The sequence below is a fragment of the Cervus elaphus genome, chromosome 18 (assembly GCF_910594005.1).
Source record: "Cervus elaphus chromosome 18, mCerEla1.1, whole genome shotgun sequence".
NCBI classification, from domain to species: Eukaryota; Metazoa; Chordata; class Mammalia; order Artiodactyla; family Cervidae; genus Cervus; species Cervus elaphus.
Window position 1 is genome coordinate 23595799 of NC_057832.1, and position 19392 is coordinate 23615190.

General features: G+C 45.2%; 1 protein-coding gene across 3 annotated transcripts in view; it reads right to left on the bottom strand.

Annotated features, from left to right (window-relative positions):
- The window catches only part of SLC25A13 (solute carrier family 25 member 13), a 227339-nt gene that overhangs the window by 68999 nt on the left and 138948 nt on the right, over nt 1-19392 (bottom strand). For all 3 annotated transcript variants that reach the window (XM_043871700.1, XM_043871701.1, XM_043871702.1), the window contains 2 exons: nt 4979-5031; nt 3563-3643 (listed from right to left, as the gene is read on the bottom strand). In XM_043871700.1, coding sequence (XP_043727635.1) covers nt 3563-3643; nt 4979-5031 — 134 coding nt within the window. The remainder of the gene's footprint in view (nt 1-3562; nt 3644-4978; nt 5032-19392) is intronic.

Consider the following 19392-nt stretch of genomic DNA (forward strand, 5'->3'; position numbering starts at 1 on the left):
AGAATACTATTAATTTTTATTGGTAAGCAGATAATTTTTTACTAAATACAAGCTTTATAGAATGGAGGTTTATCCTTTTTTGACATTTTTTCCCAGTGAATATAATTTCTTTTCATTTCAATGTGGATTTTCATGCCAAATAGATCAGACGGCTAATCTAATGGTGCCATGATGGAAACATTTGTGTCTCCTTTTCAGACAACCTTAAGAACAGAAGATCAAAAACCAAAGACCCCAGTGCCTTCAGGATTTCAAGTCTCTATTCCACTAGAATAGGCAAGGGATTTGCTTGAATTGAGGACTATAACCTACAGACCACATGGCACCATATATGTTATTTTTTCCTAAAGTAGCAGCAACACCGCAATCACAACAACATACTCAGAGATGACATGTCAGGTTTAAAGTCACTGGGAACCTAAATGGAGATGGGTAGTGGCGACAGGTCCTCTGTCCTCTGCCCCATATCCTGAGAGCCTCCACCTTTGCTGACCATGACCACCCCAGAGCAGTCTCCCTCCTGGACTGAGCTCCCAACCCAGGAAGGAAAGAAAGGCTGGAAGAAACAGACAGTATACATACCTTATGTAGGAACACTCGAGGCTCCAGGTCTCTGTTAAAACTCCTACAACTCTTAGTCTAACTTAGAAAGCAGAAAACCAGAGTAAACACAGCAAGCATAAACCAAAAGGCCCCTTTCACATTAAGAGTTTGTAAATCCCAGTCTCAGCATCTAGTGTACTGATTATATCACTACTGGGTAAGTGTCAATCTACAAAAACACCCAGAAAACTGAAGTCAAACTTTTAACAGTGCTCTAAACTAGTGCGGGGGTGAGGGGACACAGCATTAAAGAATCCACCTCTAGTGCAGGAGACTGGAGTTTGATCCCTGGGTCAGGAAGATCTCCTGGAGTAGGAAATGGCAGCCCACTCCAGTATTCTTGCCTGGGAAATCCTATGGAAAGAGGAGCCTGGTGGGTTACAGTCCAAATAGTCACCAAGAGTAGGACACGCCTGAGCACAGCACACAGCACAACTAGTGTGGTAAGTGAATTTACGGCTAGATTCATCATTTTATGTACATCAATGAAACAGAAGAGTTTTTTTTTTTTTTAATCTCTCAGTCACAGATTTAATTATCTTAAAAATTAACGAATGAGATCAATTTTATTCTTTCTCCTCCAACCTTTTCCTTCAAATTTACTATAATTTTTGTTGTCTTCCTAATACATATCTTATAAAACAAGTCTTAGTTTAGCTAGGAGACAGTTAAGGTTAGGAGACAAGGACCTCCTTGCATCTTACCTCTGTTTTTGTAGAAAACAGATTATAAACCAAACACACACACAAAAAACCATCTTCAAAGAAACCAGAATTTGGGGTTATAAATGGAAAAGCCAGCCATGTATGCTAATCCTCTGTAATAATAAAGCCAGGTGAGCTCCCGGGGCTGGGCGATGCTTGGGTGAACTAAGGGGAACTGCCCATGCGACACCATCTTTTAAACTCTTTGTTGTCCAGGCTGGCCAGTAAGGCAGAAACACTCTCACAAGGACCCTCTAAGGGGGCATGTGACGGGCTCTGTGCATGGGGACACAGTCACCAGAGCCTGCAGAGAAAGATGTGGGTACTACTTCCAAAACACACGCTGAATGGAACCAGCCACCCACTACTCAGAGATCTAAAGGACCTAGACTGTTTGCCACCTACAGGATTGCTTACCTGAAAAATAAACTCTTACTTCTTAAAGCAATGGCATGGGGTAAGGAGGGGCAGGAGGAATCAAAACAGGAGACTTGAAACACGGAGGACCACTGTCTCCCCAACCTTTGAGATGAAGGATGGCAAACCTCATTTCGCAGATATTTTAAGTAGCTGTAAAGCCCCAGTGGCTCCAACTTTAAGCCTGTGTTTAGATCAGGTTTGAAAAGGGGCTGTACCACTTTACAATAACTAGGCACCACATCTGATGCCAATCGGTGCTTTGTATTTGAAATGGGCGACCACAGACGAAAAACAAGACCACCTACGGCAGGCGATACGTGCCACGACCAATCTCCTTGGCACCCAGGCCTGTGTGTGGGCAAAATGCTTTCATAAAAAGAAAATAAAGCTCAAGATTATTGCCAAAAATCTTGAGTAGTATCACATAGTTAGTTTTCCACTTTAAATTCTTACAGAGATATATAATCATGTCTTTTCAGCAAGCTTAAAACCTGACTTAAAAAAAATAACAAACCTACCTGACCTACTGAAATGGCCTGTTCTCTTGGGGCCCTGGTAACAGCCTGGAGGATAGACTAAATATAGCCCATGGTCATGCCTATTGAAAATTAGAAAATCTAGTTATTCAACTGGAAGCTATCATTGTTTTAAAGGAATACTTACTGGCAAAAGCCATTTCTGCAACTCCTCATATTCTTTTTGATTATTATTGTGTGTCCTTTTCACTTAGGACATTAAAGGCTGCCTTTTTCCATCCTCAATGCTCCTAAAGTTACAGGACAAGGGGATCTTACCTGGCCGTCTCTGACAGGTCAGTGATCAAACAGAAAGAGTCAGGCCAGAGCCAAATTCCGTCCACCTCTTAAGAATCACCAGAGGCTAGGACTCTGTTGCTCCTGCTACACTCAGGGAACCCCATTCAATGTTAGGACAATAAGCCCTCTCTAGACAAAGGTTTAATATTCTCGGGTGTTTTCCCAACTTGTAAACTCAATGACTTCTCAAGAAAAGATCATTTTATGATCACCAATTCCTGCACAGAACAAGCGAATTAAAAAAAAAAAAAGTGATCTCATCTTTTGTACAAGAAACACAGGTTTAGATGGAAAATATACCCATATTTATTGCCCCAGTGATCAAAGACTGTTTACTTAACCAACCGTATCTTTAAATAGCACCCGTCTTTGTAGAAGAGTTTAACTTACTTAAGGTATTTACATTCACATGAACAAACCCGTACGTGAACTAAAACAAGACTCGATGTTTTGCCGAGCTCGGGAACAAGATGCAGGTCGTCCGTCCACATAAAGAAATACTCATTCCAAGCGTTTCTGACAATGCAGAGCGCACTCTGCCCATCACCCCCCACCTCCTTCCCCCGGAAGCACGGGGAGCCTTGAAGACCTGCTGGCGTGTGTGAAGTAAAGCAAAGCAGAGGGCTATGGCTGCTGGCTTCAAACTACAAATTCCAGTGCCTGACCCAGCAGAGGGTGGCGTGAGGAAAGACTGCGTGAAAAATAAAACTCCAGGAAAGGTCAGCAAAGATGTGCTCAAAGGCCAAACACTTCTGCCACAGACGACTTCTATCGCAGAACCAGCTGCAAGCAATGGCGGATTTAACAGGCACGACTCAACAGGCAGTAAGACCAGAGACGTTTACCCCTTCCACCTCAGGAACGGCCGCCTGTCTAGGAAACGCCAGGGTGCCCTAGTAGACAGTGCCCTTGAGCAGGATCTGTGGGGAACAGAAGCCTTAGTCCACACTTGGGTAGCATGGAAGGGCTGTGTATATGAAACAGGTCTTTTCAGTGTTGAGATCCGCAAAAGGTACTTACACAGCCTCCGGCAAGAATTTCTGCTGCCAGTGGGACTGAGCCATCTTTGTGCATAAATTTATCCCTCACAAAATCATTCACCTTGAAGAAAAATATTTAGAGAAGCTGATAAAAAATATAGAGACAGTCATCAAACACACATATACAGCTGTACATAAATGTTATTTTTCTTTCAGTGTTTTGGAGTAATCATAAACTGAATAAAAGAACAATCTTAAGACTTTGCTCTTGATCTCATATATGTCGTTTTTGAAAGTTAGAATATATAGATGTGCATTCCTGATGTTTGGAGGAGAAAGAAATTAAGAGAGGTGGTTTAACAAGCCTAATTCATATATGTCTGCAATTACCGTAGCCTAGAAAGAGAGACATATTAACAATAGAGACACAATTAAAACATACATTTTATAACTTAAAAACTTTAGAAGATTTGATTAAAAATCACTTTCAAGTCTTCTAACGATTTAATCTCAAACAGCTTCATCACTGAAACACATTTAGCTGAGCAGATCTTTCAGCGTGGTAGAAATTCAGCATCTAAGAAATATCTCAAGGATTCTCAAAGAACATCAAGTGCATTAATTAATTAAGTACAATATTCTCAAAATGGTGTATACTACAAGCAATTTTAAGGATCAATCAGAAGATTAACTGTTCCACAGTCTCACATCAGAAGATGATAAAAGGACAACTTCAGCACCAACACTACACAGCCCAATCCAGAGGGAAGGTTTAACTCTCCGGGGCTTTATGACCTTAGTGATGAAAATGTGATCACTGACCCGTTCCAGAAATCCGTACTAACTACTTACCACCTGTCAGATAAGAGTCAGGCACTGGAGAACCAATGTGATGGAGCACCAACTTCAACCAGAACTCAGACTCCTCAACCTGTTGTTCTGGCAAATGTTATACAATACACCTCGAACAAATTCTCTACTTGAGTACTTGTGTACTTGAGTGATATGTTTTGGAGTCAGAGAAAAGCTGCTTTTGGATTCTAGCTTTCCCACAGATGAACTGTGCAAATGCAGGCAAATACTTCACCCCCGTGGGCCTCACTCTCCATATCTGAAAACTGTCCACAGTGCTCTGAAGATGAAGGCAGCCCCAGGTAAAACGTGGAAGCAGCCGGTACAGTCAGCACTGAAGGAGACGCAGTTGCTGCCGCTGCCCCTGCTATGATGATGATAATGGTGACAACCACCAAAAATCTTGCTCAAATACATTATCACATTTTCGGATGCTCAGTGTTACCTCGGGGAATAATAAAAAGCTCTGTGTGGGGACTGCCCTACCTTCAAATCAGTTAGCGCCTCTGAGGAAACAGACCTGCTATTTCACGTAAGAATCTCTGCTAGATTCCTGAATATGTGCAAACTACCTTCATCAGAAGCATCAAATCAAAAGACTTACTGTAAGTTTTATGGCCTTCTCTGGGGCGACTCCCAATAACTGTGGCAACAGACCTGAAAAACAACAAAAAGTAGAAGCATTTTAAATAAATTAACAGTGACTAAACATATCAACAGCTCTAAAGAGGGGATCACCATGTAAAAACCGGGGCAATCTGGGCTGCAACTTTCCGTTCTTACCTTTGATGAGAATACTCGAAACGGAATGTTTAGGTACTAATGTGTGAGAGCCAGGTCTGAGCAAACTCCCTCTCACATTTTAGATCGTTTGCACGTTGGGTAAGTCAACAGTGTTAGTGAATCAGGAAATCTCATTATTCACAAATTTGCTCTTTTCCTTCCTGCCTCTTAAATAAGTAGACTTTAGTGAATATATTCTTTTTTTTTTTAAATGCTTTTCTCATCTCCCCACCCTGCTCCCTCACTGCCCACAGTTCAGCCATTTATATGCTCAGCAACTAGGACTTGGTGATGAGCACCAGACAGACAAGGTTCCTGCTCTGACCAGCCTCAGATGGAAGGAGGGGAGAGGCCTTCCTGCAAAAGTGACGGTGAGGGAAGCAGGCATTTCGGGGGCGGGAGCGGGGGGGAACAGACGGGGCACAGACAGCAGGGTGGGAACAAGTTCTTTGTGCGCAGACATGAAGGAGCACATCAGTGCCACCTTGGAAGAGGCGGGCGCAGGGAGACACAGCTGGGGCCAGATGCGAGAGCCGCACCCAAACCAGGACCCGAGTCTGAAAAACTGTAAGTTAGGAGAGAAGGTTTTCCATCTGGAGGAGAGTGATGAGCTAACGCATACTGTCAAATGACTGCTCTGGCTCCTGTGGAAACAAGGCATATTGATGTGCATTGATGTGTGTGGGTGTGAGTGTGTGCGTGTGGAGAGAGGAGAACTGTGAGAGACAACAGTCTGACGGCTAGTGCTCGGTTTTTTTAGTACTAAAAAATCTACCCGATAGAAATGAAGATGGCTATAGAGAGTAGCAGGATGGGGGTGGAGAAGGAAGAGCTCAGGTCTGAACACGTCAGCGGGAGTGGGAATCAATCAGAGCACAAGGCTTCCCAGGTGGTTCGCTGGTAAAGCAGCTGCCGGCCAACATAGGAGATGCAGGGTCAACCCCTGGGGCAGGGACATCCCCTGGACAAGGGACTGGCAGCTCGCTCCAGCACTCCTGCCCGGGAAATCTCATGGACAGAGGAGACTGGAGTGCTTCAGTCCATGGGGTCTCAGAGACACGACTGAGTGACTAAGCAACGATAAGAATCAGCACACAAGGAGGAGGTGTGGTCTTTGACAGGAAAGGGCCACTTCTAGGAAAGGCAGTTATGACAGTATGGTTTCCAGTGGTCATGTATGGATGTGAATGAGAGTTGGACTGTGAAGAAAGCTGAGCACCGAAGAATTGATGCTTTTGAACTGCGGTGTTGGAGAACACTCTTGAGAGTCCCTTGGACTGCAAGGAGATCCAACCGGTCCATCCTAAAGGAGATCAGTCCTGGGTGTTCAATGGAAGGACTGATGCTGAAACTCCAATATTTTGGCCACCCAATGCAAAAAGCTGACTCGCTTGAAAAGACCCTGATGCTGGGAAAGATTGAGGGCAGGAGGAGAAGGGGACGACAGAGGATGAGATGGTTGGATGGCATCACCAACTCAATGGACATGAGTTTGGATAAACTCTGGGAGTTGGTGATGGACAGGGAGGCCTGGTGTGCTGTGGTTCATGGGGTCGCAAAGAGTTGGACACGACTGAGCGACTGGACTGAACTGAACCGGACCTACATATCTGAGCTAAAATTATCTTTTCATCTGTTCTAAGAAAATAAAATCAAAGACAGATACTTTTCCTTGAAAACCCAAGGGTCAGAATATATTGTTCCTGGGTCATGCTACTGTCCTTGGGAGGGGCTTCATGGTGTCATCCTTCACCAGTAAGTTCACTTTCCTAATTTGCTATATAAAAAGCTCTGCTTCCAGCCTCTTTGGAGACACCAGCTCTGGCCACACCATCGTCTTAAAGGAACAGTCTACAGCCAAAGTCTCTAGCGCCAGGACTGTGTGCATACAGTCTGCAGATGTGTTTTGCTGAGTAGCACAGGTTTGAAACCTAATTTGAGCTTATTTTAAAGATAAATAGGTAGATGTCTGGGTGGATGACTGGACTGAGGGACTGACTGATTAATGACCTGACAACTCTGGGCTTCCTTCTGACATTATTGCAATCTATCTCCCATTGGGGGAGGCTCCACCCTTTAGACAGGACCCAAGCATCAATTCAGCAAGTTCCCTACCACGCCCTAATGCCAGCATGGCAATAAGGGCAAGCACTGCCCATCATTTTTCATGCTCTGTTGATATCCTCACACTAGAGGAGACATCTCTCTGTGCTTGAGGCTCTGCAAAAAGGGGAGAAAGTAAAGAACTAATGAAACCAAGACAGCTTCATGTTTTAGGAAAAAACTGAAGAAAGTTCATTTCATTGTAAAAATAAATGACAAGGATGCTGATGCCAATCAAAATATTCTCTAAAAATACAGCTAACATACTGCTTACTCTATCAGGGGCCATTTTAAGCACTTTACTAACACATTTAATCCTTACTCCCTGCAGAGAGGAAACTGAGGCATATAGAGATTGAGTCATTTGTTCTAAGTTGTGCAGATGATAGATAGTGAGATTGGGATTCAAGTCTAAGCCCTCTCCCTCAAGAGTCTATGCCTTTAGACAACACCCAACTCTGCTGGATGGCATCACAGACTCAATGGACATGAGTCTGAGCAAGCTCCAGGAGATGGTGATGGACAGGGAAGCCTGCTATGCTGTAGTCCATGGGGTCACAAAGGGTCGGCCATGACTGAGCAACTGAATTGACTAACTCTGTCCTATGCCTAATATGTGGAGAAGGAAATGGCAAGCCACTCCAGTGTTCTTGCCTGGAGAATCCCAGGGATGGCGGAGCCTGATGGGCTGCCTTCTATGGGGTCACAGAGAGTCAGACATGACTGAAGCGACCTAGCAGCAGCAGCGGCAGCAGCATGCCTAATATGCAAACGTGTATCTGCCCTTCCACATCCAGCCTCATTTGTTCACTTACATAACTAACCTGCCTGGATCCTATGATTATTTGGGTTTGCAACATCTTCTCTAGGCAGCCATGTTTGAGCCTCCAGGGCTACAGCTGATTGGACAAGGGCAAGGCACCTAAAGGCGAATAACTGATGAGTTCAGCAACCTGGACTGGCACAAGTGGAGCTACGGAGTGCAGGATCCTTCTCCCAGGAGCATGACAGAGTCATCAGAAGTGGCAGTGTTGCTGAGTTGCTAAGTTGTGTCTGACTCTATGACCCCATGGACTGCAATGTGCCAGTCTTCCCTGTCTTTCACTATTTCCTGGAATTTGCTCAAACTCATGTCCATCTGAGTTGAGGATGCCATCCAACCATCTCATCCTCTGTTGCCCCCTTCTCCTCTTGCCCTCAATCTTTCCCAGCATCAGGGTCTTTTCCAATGAGTTGGTTCTTCCCATCAGGTGGCTAAAGTGTTGGAGTTTCAGCATCAGTCCTTTATAATGAATATTCAGGGTTGATTTTCTATAGGATTGACTGGTTTTATCTCCCTGCAGTTCAAGGAACTCTTAAAAGCATCTTCTCCAGTACGACAATTTAAGAGCATCAATTCTTCGGCGCTCAGCTTTCTTTATGGTCCAACTCTCACATCCATACGTGACTACTGGAGAAAGCACTGCTCTGACTATATGGACCTTTGCCAGCAAAGCGGTGTCTCTGCTTTTTAATACTCTGTCGAGGTTTGTCACAGCTTTTCTTCCAAGGAGCACGAGTCTTTAATTTCATGGCTGCAGTCACCATCCACAGTGGTTTTGGAGCCCAAGAAAATAAAATCTGTCACTGTTTCCACTTTTCCCCCTTCTATTTGCCATGAAGTGACGGGACCAGATGCCATGATCCTCAATTTTTTGAATGCTGAGTTTTAAGTCAGCCTTTTCACTCTCCTCTTTCACCCACATCAAGAGGCTTTTTAGTTCCTCAGAGGTGAGGAGCCGGTTAACACAGAGGCACAAGCTGAGAAGGTGCCATGTGGCGTGGGAAAAGCAGCCAGTCGAAGCCACGTGTGTGTGAAGGCCAGAAGGAAGCAGAGACTATGATAGGAGAGGAAGGGGACCAGCAGAGAGGAGAAAGTGTGCCAGAAATAGAACAAGGACACCAGAGAGAACACACAGGCTGTGAAATGTGCCCAGACGGGAGAGTCGGCCTTAACCAGCCTCTGGTCCCGCTGGGGCCAGATCCCAGTGAAACTCCTGCGCTGGGATCCCTGTGAGCTCTCGTTTTCCTTCTCTCTCCTGTGAACTCGTACGGAAAGTTCCCCCACGCTCTTGCTAGCTTGAGTACGGCCATGCTCTTTTTAACCTAAATGAACCGAAACAGCACAGAAAATGTGAATTTGGAACCATCTGGGCAAAGCAAGCACTCTTATTCAAAGTAAGCATTTCCTCCTCCTGAACTATACTCACTTATTAATCCTCTACTTACACCATGAGATAATATCTATGAGGAAAAAAAGTGCTATTATTACTTTATGAAAACACAACATTCATTTCTACCAGTAAAATTCAGGGATAAGCTATTTAAACTTCATCTTAACATTCACAATTTCCATTCTACTCTCTACATTCAGGTCAAGTACGGAAATGTTTAGTTAAACATTTACTTGCTGGATGTATTTTTCTCATCATTAAATTGCAGACCAAAACCATAGACGGGTTGATAGCACTGTGATTTACATGATGATCTCTTGTCTCTATCACTACCCAGTGACAGTCTTTTTAAATGACTAATAAAAAACAGCTCACAGAGCCAAATGACTATAGCGTTAGATACAATCACTTCAGCCAGCCTTTTAAGCGATCGAGATTTGTCTTTCTCACTATAAATTTAGTAATGCACTGTGAACAGCAGAGAGCAAAACAAAACAATAGAGAAAACCCTGCATTTAAGACTAAATATAGGGCGGCAAATATTTATTTGTTCAGCAAACATTTACCAAATGTTCTCTGTGCCTGGTACTGGAAGAAACTAGGCTGAAATAGTAAGATCTGTGGCGTCCCCTGGAGCCAGTGTCAGTTTAGAAAAAGAGGGAGACCTAGGTGTCTGTGTATGCCAAAGGAGGAGACACAGCACCTAAAAATGGAGTGTTGGGTATCACAGCCCTGGGGCACCAATGCGCTCTGGACCACAGTGGAGAGAACCAGCTATTCTGCCTGCAGGACGGAGCAGGGCATCAGAGGGGAGGAGACACTGGGCTTGATTCTTTAAGGATAAGCAGAGGTTCACTGGAGGAGAGGGACATGGGTAGGATGGACAGCAAGGTGGCCTAGGCAGAGAGAACAGTGTGAAAAGGCACCCAAATCTCAAGTTCATGGCACAGGCAGGGTTGGGGCGAGACCACAGACCTCGTAAACACTCAACAGTAGGAGAGGTAATTCTATGAATCAACAACCGCAGAGATGATGACAAGAGCCGGTATCGGGGGCAATTAGTACATGCCACACACTACTCTATGTGCTTTATGGGAATCAACATGTGAAACCCACACCACAGAAAGTGAAACTGTCAGTCGCTCAGTCGTGTCCGACTCTTTGCGACCCCGTGCACTGTAGCCCTCCAGGCTCCTCTGTCCATGGAATTCTCCAGGCAGGAATACTGGAGTGGGCTGCCATTCTCTTCTCCAGGGGCTCTTTCTGACCCAGGGATTCAACTTGGGTCTACTGCATCGCAGGCAGATGCCTTACTGTCTGAACCACCAGGAAAGCCCCCCAATATGAAACCCACACCACGGAAAGTGTTAGTCGCTCAGTCGTGTCCAACTCTTTGCGACCCCATGGACTGTAACCCACTAGACTCCTCTGTTCATGGGATTCTCCAGGCAGGAATACTGGAGTGGGTTGCAGGCCCTTTTCCAGGGGATCTTCCCCACTCAGGCACTGAACCCAGGTCTCCTTACCATCCTTACCTCCAGGCAGATTCCTTACCATCTGAGCCACAAGGAAAGCCCCAATATGAAACCCACACCACAAGTCAGTAGCAAAAGTCAGCGCATGTCATTTTCATCCCATCAGCAGATGAGGAAACTGAGGCAGACTTCCAGAAGCTGGTCCAGGGTCACTCGGCTGGTATGTGGGGCCGTGGGGTTCAACCCAGGCAGTCTGGCTCTAGGGGGTGCTCCTGAGCAGGTACACTGTGCTGCTTCTCCCCAGGCCACACTAAGGGGCTTGGGGGAAAGTCTGGGGAGCTTTTAGAGAGGAAACTTCGAAAAGAAAAAAAGTTTTGGAGGCAGGTGAAGGACAGATGGTAAAGGCAGAGACCCAAGGCAGGAAGCATAATTGGGAGGTTAAGGTAATTTAATATCAGGCCCTGAGTTTCACTGTGTAAAACAAGTAACTTAATCCAGTAAGAATAAAACCAAAGCACAAATCCATTCCTAAGACCTAGGCCAGATGCTGGCACTCAGGGAGGCACTGGATCAGTATCATTCTTGTGGTGGTGACTTTGGGAATCAAGGGTGGCTATGGACAGCAATCTGAGAGCCAGCAGAGATGTGGGCCTTGACGCCATGAGTCGTGGCCAAACGCCCCCTGGGAGGGGACCTGACTGCAGGACAAGGGAAGCCAGAGAGCTGGGGATTTCAATAACTTCCTGATTCCCTGACCTCAGGAAGGGTGATGTGCCTCAGTAATGCCTAAAACAGCCAGTCTGATGAAGGCAGCTCAACACAACCACACTGAAGTTTTAAAGCACATGTATGTTTGACATCTGGATAACTCAGCAGAAAAATTAGGCTTCTAATACAAGATGTTTCTGTTGGATTCTGGAAATTCATTTTAACCATTAGAAACAGAGAATGCATGTGTGTGTTGTTTCTGACTTGTCAAAACAGCAGTCTGTTTTCCAACTGCCTCAAATGAAATTTATTAGTGTGGTTAGTGTTCTAATCTTCTCATTTTAGTTCAGCTCCATCAGCACATGCGGCAATGCTTCCTTGGCAAACTCCACCAGAAGGCTGCTAATGCGAGAAAAGATTTACAGGGTACAATATTAATATAGTATTCTGTCCTCAGATTTCATGGGGTTGAGATATAAATCACACTATCCCCTCGGATCCCCGTCCTTCATGCAACTCGATGAGAAGGAACCGAGCAAAAGATGTGGGAGCTAAGCCCGCACCACGAACCTCAACTGCAGGCTTTACGCAGAACCCCCAAAAGGAGGTTTCTGAGAACAGTATGCTGACCAGAGGGCTACTGAGTTGTAGCTTTTACTGAAAAACTTTTTAGAGATGTGTAATTCTAGAATCTCAGGGTGAGAAGGGATGATGAGAGAGACTCATTAATAACAGTGGCATGATCAATGCTATTTGTTCCCAATCGCTTGGAGCACTGGGGCCTTGGACGTTGACCAACCAGGACCAAGGAATCCTAGGTCTGCCCTGCTTTCATGCTGAGTGATCTTGGGGACGCTATCCTTCGAACTCTTAAGTTCCTCATTAGTAAACCAAGGATGCTAATTACGGCTCACTGGTTTACTATGATAATGACAAGAGTGACTGTATATAAAGACCCAGACACTGCTCACAGCCTAGACTGTGTATTCCGAAAAGGTCATGTTTCTCTCTACCTATCTGTTCATGGCCCAGTCTTGATTCTCCTCTGGCTTCTAAGAGGCAATTCATCCCAAATGGTGCTCACAGCCAAGAGGGAGGAAAGCATGGGAGCACGGGAATGAGGGGAGTATGAGAGGAGTATAATGCTCTTCCCCACGGCTATGCCCCAACCTTAGGAGCACTGACAGCGTCCAGCAGCCCCACTTACTTTAAGCAAAGGTGAGGAAGCAGGACAGACAGAACGCCACATCTTCAGCTACGATTTTAGCCAAAACAGAATGTCTTACCTAAGAACTTAAACAGCTCTCAGCCTCCAATGATAAGCAACTCTTTACCACGTAATTTCTCCCAAGGGGCAGAAGAGCCAGGTGATCAATAGCATGGAGTCCGGAGCCAGGCCGCTGGGTTTGAATTCTGACTTTTGTTCTTAAGGAGCTGCGCAGTTGTGATTAAGGTACCCCCACCTCCCTGAACCTCAGTTTCCACATCTGTAGAATGGGCATAAGCACAGTGCCATGCGCACAGGGCAGTCCTGAAGATGAAACTACACACACACAACCTTCGCAAGTGTATCAAGCACATAGTAAGCACTGTAGATGTGGGGTTTTTCTGTTGTTATTCTTCATGCTCATCATTGTCACCATCCTCCCCCTCCTTCAGGGAAACTGGCTCTAAAAGGCCGTGCAGCTTCTCCCCAGTCCCTCACAACGTGGTGCCTGTGCAGCGGCTGAGCTGAATGTGGCCCCACTCCGCCTCCCTAAACAAGGCTCTCTGCCCTCCAATGCTCAGCTGTTTCCCTGTTCACCCTAGTGGACATACTGCTCCAACTTCCTTCTCTGGTCTACAAAGGCATTTCTTCCAGCCCAGAATGTTGTGCAACGTTTCTCTGAGCGCCAGCTCACACTGGGCTGGCAGGCTGCATGGCTGGGCCCTTTCCCCCGCACAAGAAGGGTGGCTGTGCATCAGGGAGGGAGGGGGGACCCACGTCTGCCTCTCAAACGGGAGAAGGCACTTGCCGGCAGAGGCGGACTGCAGGTTACAAGCTGGTGAACAAGCAGGAGTCGGGGCCCGGCTGGGGAACGAGGCTCAGAGAAAGCAGTGGGTCGGGGGCTGGACTGGCAGTCCAAGAACCACTATAACCATCCCAACAGACCACTGTGGACAAGACACGGAGGAGCAGAGATGATGCAGGGCCATGATAAGGGAGAAATCTCATCACATCACTTCTGTATCAGCTTGGACAAAAAACAAGTTCCAAAGTGACTGGCCCAACCTGGAGAGAGGTAGCTTAGCGCACGTAAGGTGGGGAGGAAGGCAGGCAGGGCAGAGACAGGCTGCAGGGCTGGTAGACGATGCTAATGCACAAAATACTCCGATGGCTGTGGCCGGAGCCACAGCCAGTGCCCTTCTGTTATCTAGTTTCAACCCCGAGGCGACCCCTCCGAGGTTAAATTCTTAGCCTCCTGACCTCTCCACGAGGCCCCTCTACTTGCTCCCATCTTCCCAGAGAGCCTGCCTTGCTTTCAACATCAGATTAACCTTTATTCTGGAGCGATCAGCGCCCTGTGCACCCTGCCTCACGGCTTTTATTCCTGCTCCTATTTCCGTGGCCTTCTCTCTTCACTTGTACAAGCTTTCTTCCCTCCTCCCTTCCCCTGCGTCTGTCTGTTTTTGATTCATACAGCCCCCAGGCATGAGGCACCCCCCCACCCCCACCAACTACACTATCCCCTTTCATGGCCCTTCTTGTAACCCAGTTTTCCACCGGCTCTCAGGGTGTCACCCCAAGGTAAGTGTATGGTGGAGCAGGGGGCATGGCAGATATTAAGATTTAAATGCTTGTTTATCTTGGTTAGATGCTTGGTTAGGTGCTTTTGTTCACAATGTCAAGAATCATCTGCTATTTTAGCTATGGCTCAGGATGGCTTCGGGAGACTGAGTGTTCAAGGATAGGTCTAACCTGGTTCCTGTGAGTCCTCCTTGGGAACTTCCTAGAAGATCATTGGGAAGAACCACCGTACCTTTCCTCCTTGAGTTTTTCACTCTGGTATATGGCAACTTTCGGGGTCCTGGTTAACTTTTCTTCTACCTAAACTTCCTGGGTGCTGAGATTTTGTCTATTGCCCTTGTTTCAGCCTCAGCAATGGCAATAAAAAGTGAAAGTGCAAGTCGCTCAGTTGTGTCTGACTCTTAACGACCCCATCGACTGTAGCCTGCCAGGCTCCTCTGTCCATGGAATTCTTCAGGCAAGAATACTGGAGTCAGTTGCCATTCCCTTCTCCAGGAGATCTGTCCAACCCAAGGATCAAACCTGGGTTTCCTGCATTGCAGGAAGATTCTTCACCATCTGAGCCACCAGGGAAGCCCTAGCAAAGGCAGTAGCTAGTTATAAATGATCATCCTTGAGGCCTGGAACTGATTTGTTTGCTAATTAATCTTCTCTTCTCCAGGCTCTGCCCAGTCTCCTCTTTCCCAATTTTCTAAGCTCCTCACTGTTCTCCATCAGGCCCTCTTCAGCCTCTGACGATACTCCCATCCACCCCAGTTACGAGTCGCCATCACCTCCGTCTCCCCTTTTAAAGCTCTGTGCTCACAGTAGATTTCTGGAGATTTGATTACCCAGCTCAGGAACTGTCCAAGTTTTCTGTTCATTTTTGTTTGATTTCCTACAACCAAATATCTGCTTTTTGATCTAGTCACAACTTATCACCCTAAACGAAAATGTGCTGAAACTGGCCAAGAAAATGAGGAGCGAAACAAACCATTTTGCACTCACGAGAAGCGTTGGTGGACACGGACGGACACTATGGCTCAGGGCAGGGCACAGATTTGCTGTGGTTTGTGCCAAATGTCTGCCTTCTTGTAGGACCTCCAATTGCTTTATTTTGGTGATAGGATTTTTGGACTTATTTTTATCCACAAGGATTATAGAAGGGATCTCATTGTGGATCCACATAACTTGGAGCCTCCCTCTATAGAACCACGAGCCACACCCAGGAGACCTAGCTTAAACTAGCTGTCCAACACCACCTCCTTCTAGAATGCAAACATATCAAAAACTTCCTGAGATATCACCACAACATCCTCTAGATGTCACCTTGAGAACATTCCAGGATGGAAGATGACTGCTTTTGCAGCACACAGACAACCTGAAATAGATACATTTAAAACTGTGCAAGCCTGGTCCATGGACTGATTAAAAAACATCTCCCCCCCTCCCCTTGCTAATTGCCTCAAAGACTAAATAGCACTTCAAATTAAGTTTAAATCATAAAATTATCTAATTTCCTTTTCTGGCAGATTTTCCTCTTTTCCCCCCCAAAAGCAGAAGTAAAAACTAAAACCTTAGAAGTATTTTTCCTGAATCCATCCTTTTCCTCATGGTCTTCCCTCCCCAGAACATTTTTCAATTTCTAAGGGTACTCATCTCATTACTTGAAGCATCTGAGGGAGGAGAGTGTAGCGAAAATTTTAAGGCAGAAATTAGTTATCCCTGGAACGTTAAGAGCATTTAACTACGGATGATTACCCAATCAATCGTTTCTCTTTAATAAGCCAAGTCTACAGCCGGCCAATAACTGATTCATCTGGTCATGCAGTTCATTCAAATCAAATGAGCTGTCAGGTAATTCATTAAGGATTTTAAACACCTCGGTGCATTAAATCAATCTGGAGACTGGGGAGGAAATGGAGGAAGGCTTTTACAAGTGACTTCAGGGAGATTTGGATTATCTTGGGTGTTATTTCCTGTGATACAGATAAACTTCGCCTAGGGGACCTGAATTTCAAAAAATACAGACCTAGAAAAATCAATTAATTTTCCTGTAAAGAAAAGTAAAGTCTGTATTACAGAGAATGGTTGTAGGGTCAGTCTCATAGGATTTCTAAGGGAATCTTTTCTAACCACCAAACTTACCCCCAAAGTTAAGAGGCTCTAATGGACAAAGAAGCCGGGAGCTGCACAGAAATATGGGGAGAGGACCTCACCAACTCACAGCACTAGAAGCCCTTGGACTCAGCATCAAAGGAAGACAACACGGACAGTCCCCAGAGCTGTGTTATCAGTAGCCTCCCTGATTATGATCGGATAACTTCCAGGACCTTGAGCGTTGCTGGAAACTGCCAGAGAAAGGACAGAGGAAAACAACTCGTGCTGAAAGTGTTCTTTAAAACTAACAAGCACTCGTGGAGTTCCATGAGAACTACTTCTAAATACAAAACAGCTCCCTTTAGAATCCTGTGTTCTCACTGTAAGAAGGAAAAAGAAAGAGATGCTATATACTTTTCCTCCAAATATACACAAAGATAATTTTAAAATAGGGGAGAGAACTTACTTATGCAATATCCCCAAATTATACTCCTCAGGAAATATTAGCAATTATATATGTCCTGATGCAGAAAAATTACATGTTAAGCAAAATTCCATAATAGGAAAAAATAGGCTCAATATTTTGAAACATGTTTATAAATTAGAGAGGTACTCTGCCATCTTTTCCAATATTGCTAGGTAGGGTATGCACAGCAGCATTTCTAAATTCTCAAAATTAAAATTTAACTGTTTTCCCCTGGAATATTAAAATTTTAAACAATAAAATTACATTGAATAAGAAATTTATAGTCAAGGAATCACATGTGGGTGTTTTATAGCTTGATTTTGTAAACGAAAGTTAGAATACTGATTCTCAGGAATAGTTGGGGTTTTTCTGTTTCTATTATCATTTTTTTGCTGGTAATGACAGCTTCCCATTTTCATCTGATCCCTCTCTTATCCAATGATAAGCATTTACAAATATGCAGTTACATATAATTATTAATCAATGATCATGTGCAAGGGACAAAAGGGAATTAGTCCCCAGCCAATCAAGAATAGGAATAATTCATTTATGAAGATTATAAACACTTTTTCAAAAAGGTACACTGCCAATCACCTCTTTGCTCTCAAGATCCAAATTACAAAACAGAAACTAAAAAAGTTTTACAGTACATCTTTTGTTCTAAAATTATCAACCAGAAGAGATAAGAAGTCAGGGAGAAATGAACGTTAGGTGACTCCCAGCACTCCTCATCTTATATTCACACTCTACTCATCACTTCTGACAAGAGAACCCCTTAGGGATCAGGCACCCCACACAGGTTAGATAAATGGCTCTTTCTAAACCGGGAAAACGATGAGGAGTCGCCTCTTTGGTGTTCAAAGGGAGTCTCCATGTCTGTCTAGTAGGCGGACACACCCCCCTTCCCTGAGGAGTTAAAACCAGTTCCTCCAGTCTCTCTGATATAACTGAAACAGCATGAGGTTTATGGGATGGCCCAGAGCAGCTCAGAACTCAGGTACACTTCAAGATGTTTTGTCCATGGGGTCAAAAGGACAGGTCAAGGAAGGAATTCCAGGTGCTACCAAGAATCAAGGGCTACCAGGTGTGGTCAAAGAGGAAAGAGAAGGGACTCAAAATTCAAACAAACCAGGTCAACACATTAAGGGCAATAACAGTACAGAAATTATTTTCTCACAATTCTAAGGCACCCTTGACATTTAACCCAATATCAAGGGAAGCCCACAAACTAGTGTTGTCCAGCTTGAGGTTCAAAACTGTCCCCGCAGAAAACAACCCACACAAACAGGTAAGGTGGTCACCTTTGCTTGAATCACTGCAAAGCAGGAACTGTGACATTAACCTTGTACTACTTGGGGGGACTTTTCATTTGCAAGGCTTGTTGTCACTACGAAGGAGAAGTATTTCAGATGGAAGGCGGTGACCCTGCAGGGGTCATCATCAATCACCTGGGGTCAAAGACCTTCCCAATTGTGAGAAGAGGCAGGGGGTGAGGGAAAGAGGGCAGAGAAAGATCAAAAGGCCTTTGATGGAGGTTATCTACCTGCACCAAAGAACCTGCAAATCGGAGCTTCTCTGGAGTTTGAAAGCCCCTCATTTCTAAGGTGAGAGATTTTAAGAGGGGTCTTTGTTGTTGACTTTTTTTTTTTTTTAACTTGGGTGCTTAAGAAGAAGACTGAAGTCAGCAGATGGCAGGAGAGGCCTAGCGGCATAGGCTTCCATATCTGCCAGTTTCCGGGTCTGTCTATAAAAGTATTAAATACCATTTTCTTCTTCAAGAGCAAGTACTGGTTGGGTAAGGGAGGGACCCCCTCCCACCACCTGGCTTCTGCCAAACGGCAACGTGGCTCAGCTGGAACTGTCTCACAATACAGGATTTTAGCGGAGGCAAATACCTTTACTTCTTTTCTCTTTACGCAAAGCAGTCACAGAGGGAGGGGCTGGGACGTTAAGTCATGACTTTTGGGCCAGTGGCCAAGCAGTCAGAGTCTGTGGGACCCTTTGGGATGACCCTTTGTGATGACATACTTCCTGTTACTTTTCTTGTTGCTTAAATGAGCCTTAGATGATGAAAGGAACAGCTGGATAGAGGAGGAGTACCCAGCTAGAGTGGTACGTGAATCAACTCCACTGGGTACAGAGTCTGAGGAAGGGAAAGGGGCAATTTTAACTCAGAAAAAGACAGTGAATGGTGGTCCAGTGGCTAAGACTCCGGGGTCCCAGCGCAGGGGGTCCCGGTTGGATCCTTGGTCAGGGAACTAGACCCCACATGCCACAATTAAGACCGGGTGCAGCCAAGTGAATAAATAAATATTTGAGGTGGGGAGGCGGCGCTTCCCCGGTGGCGCTAGTGGTAAAGAACCTGCCTGCTGAAGCAGGAGACAAAAAAGATGCAGGTTTGAT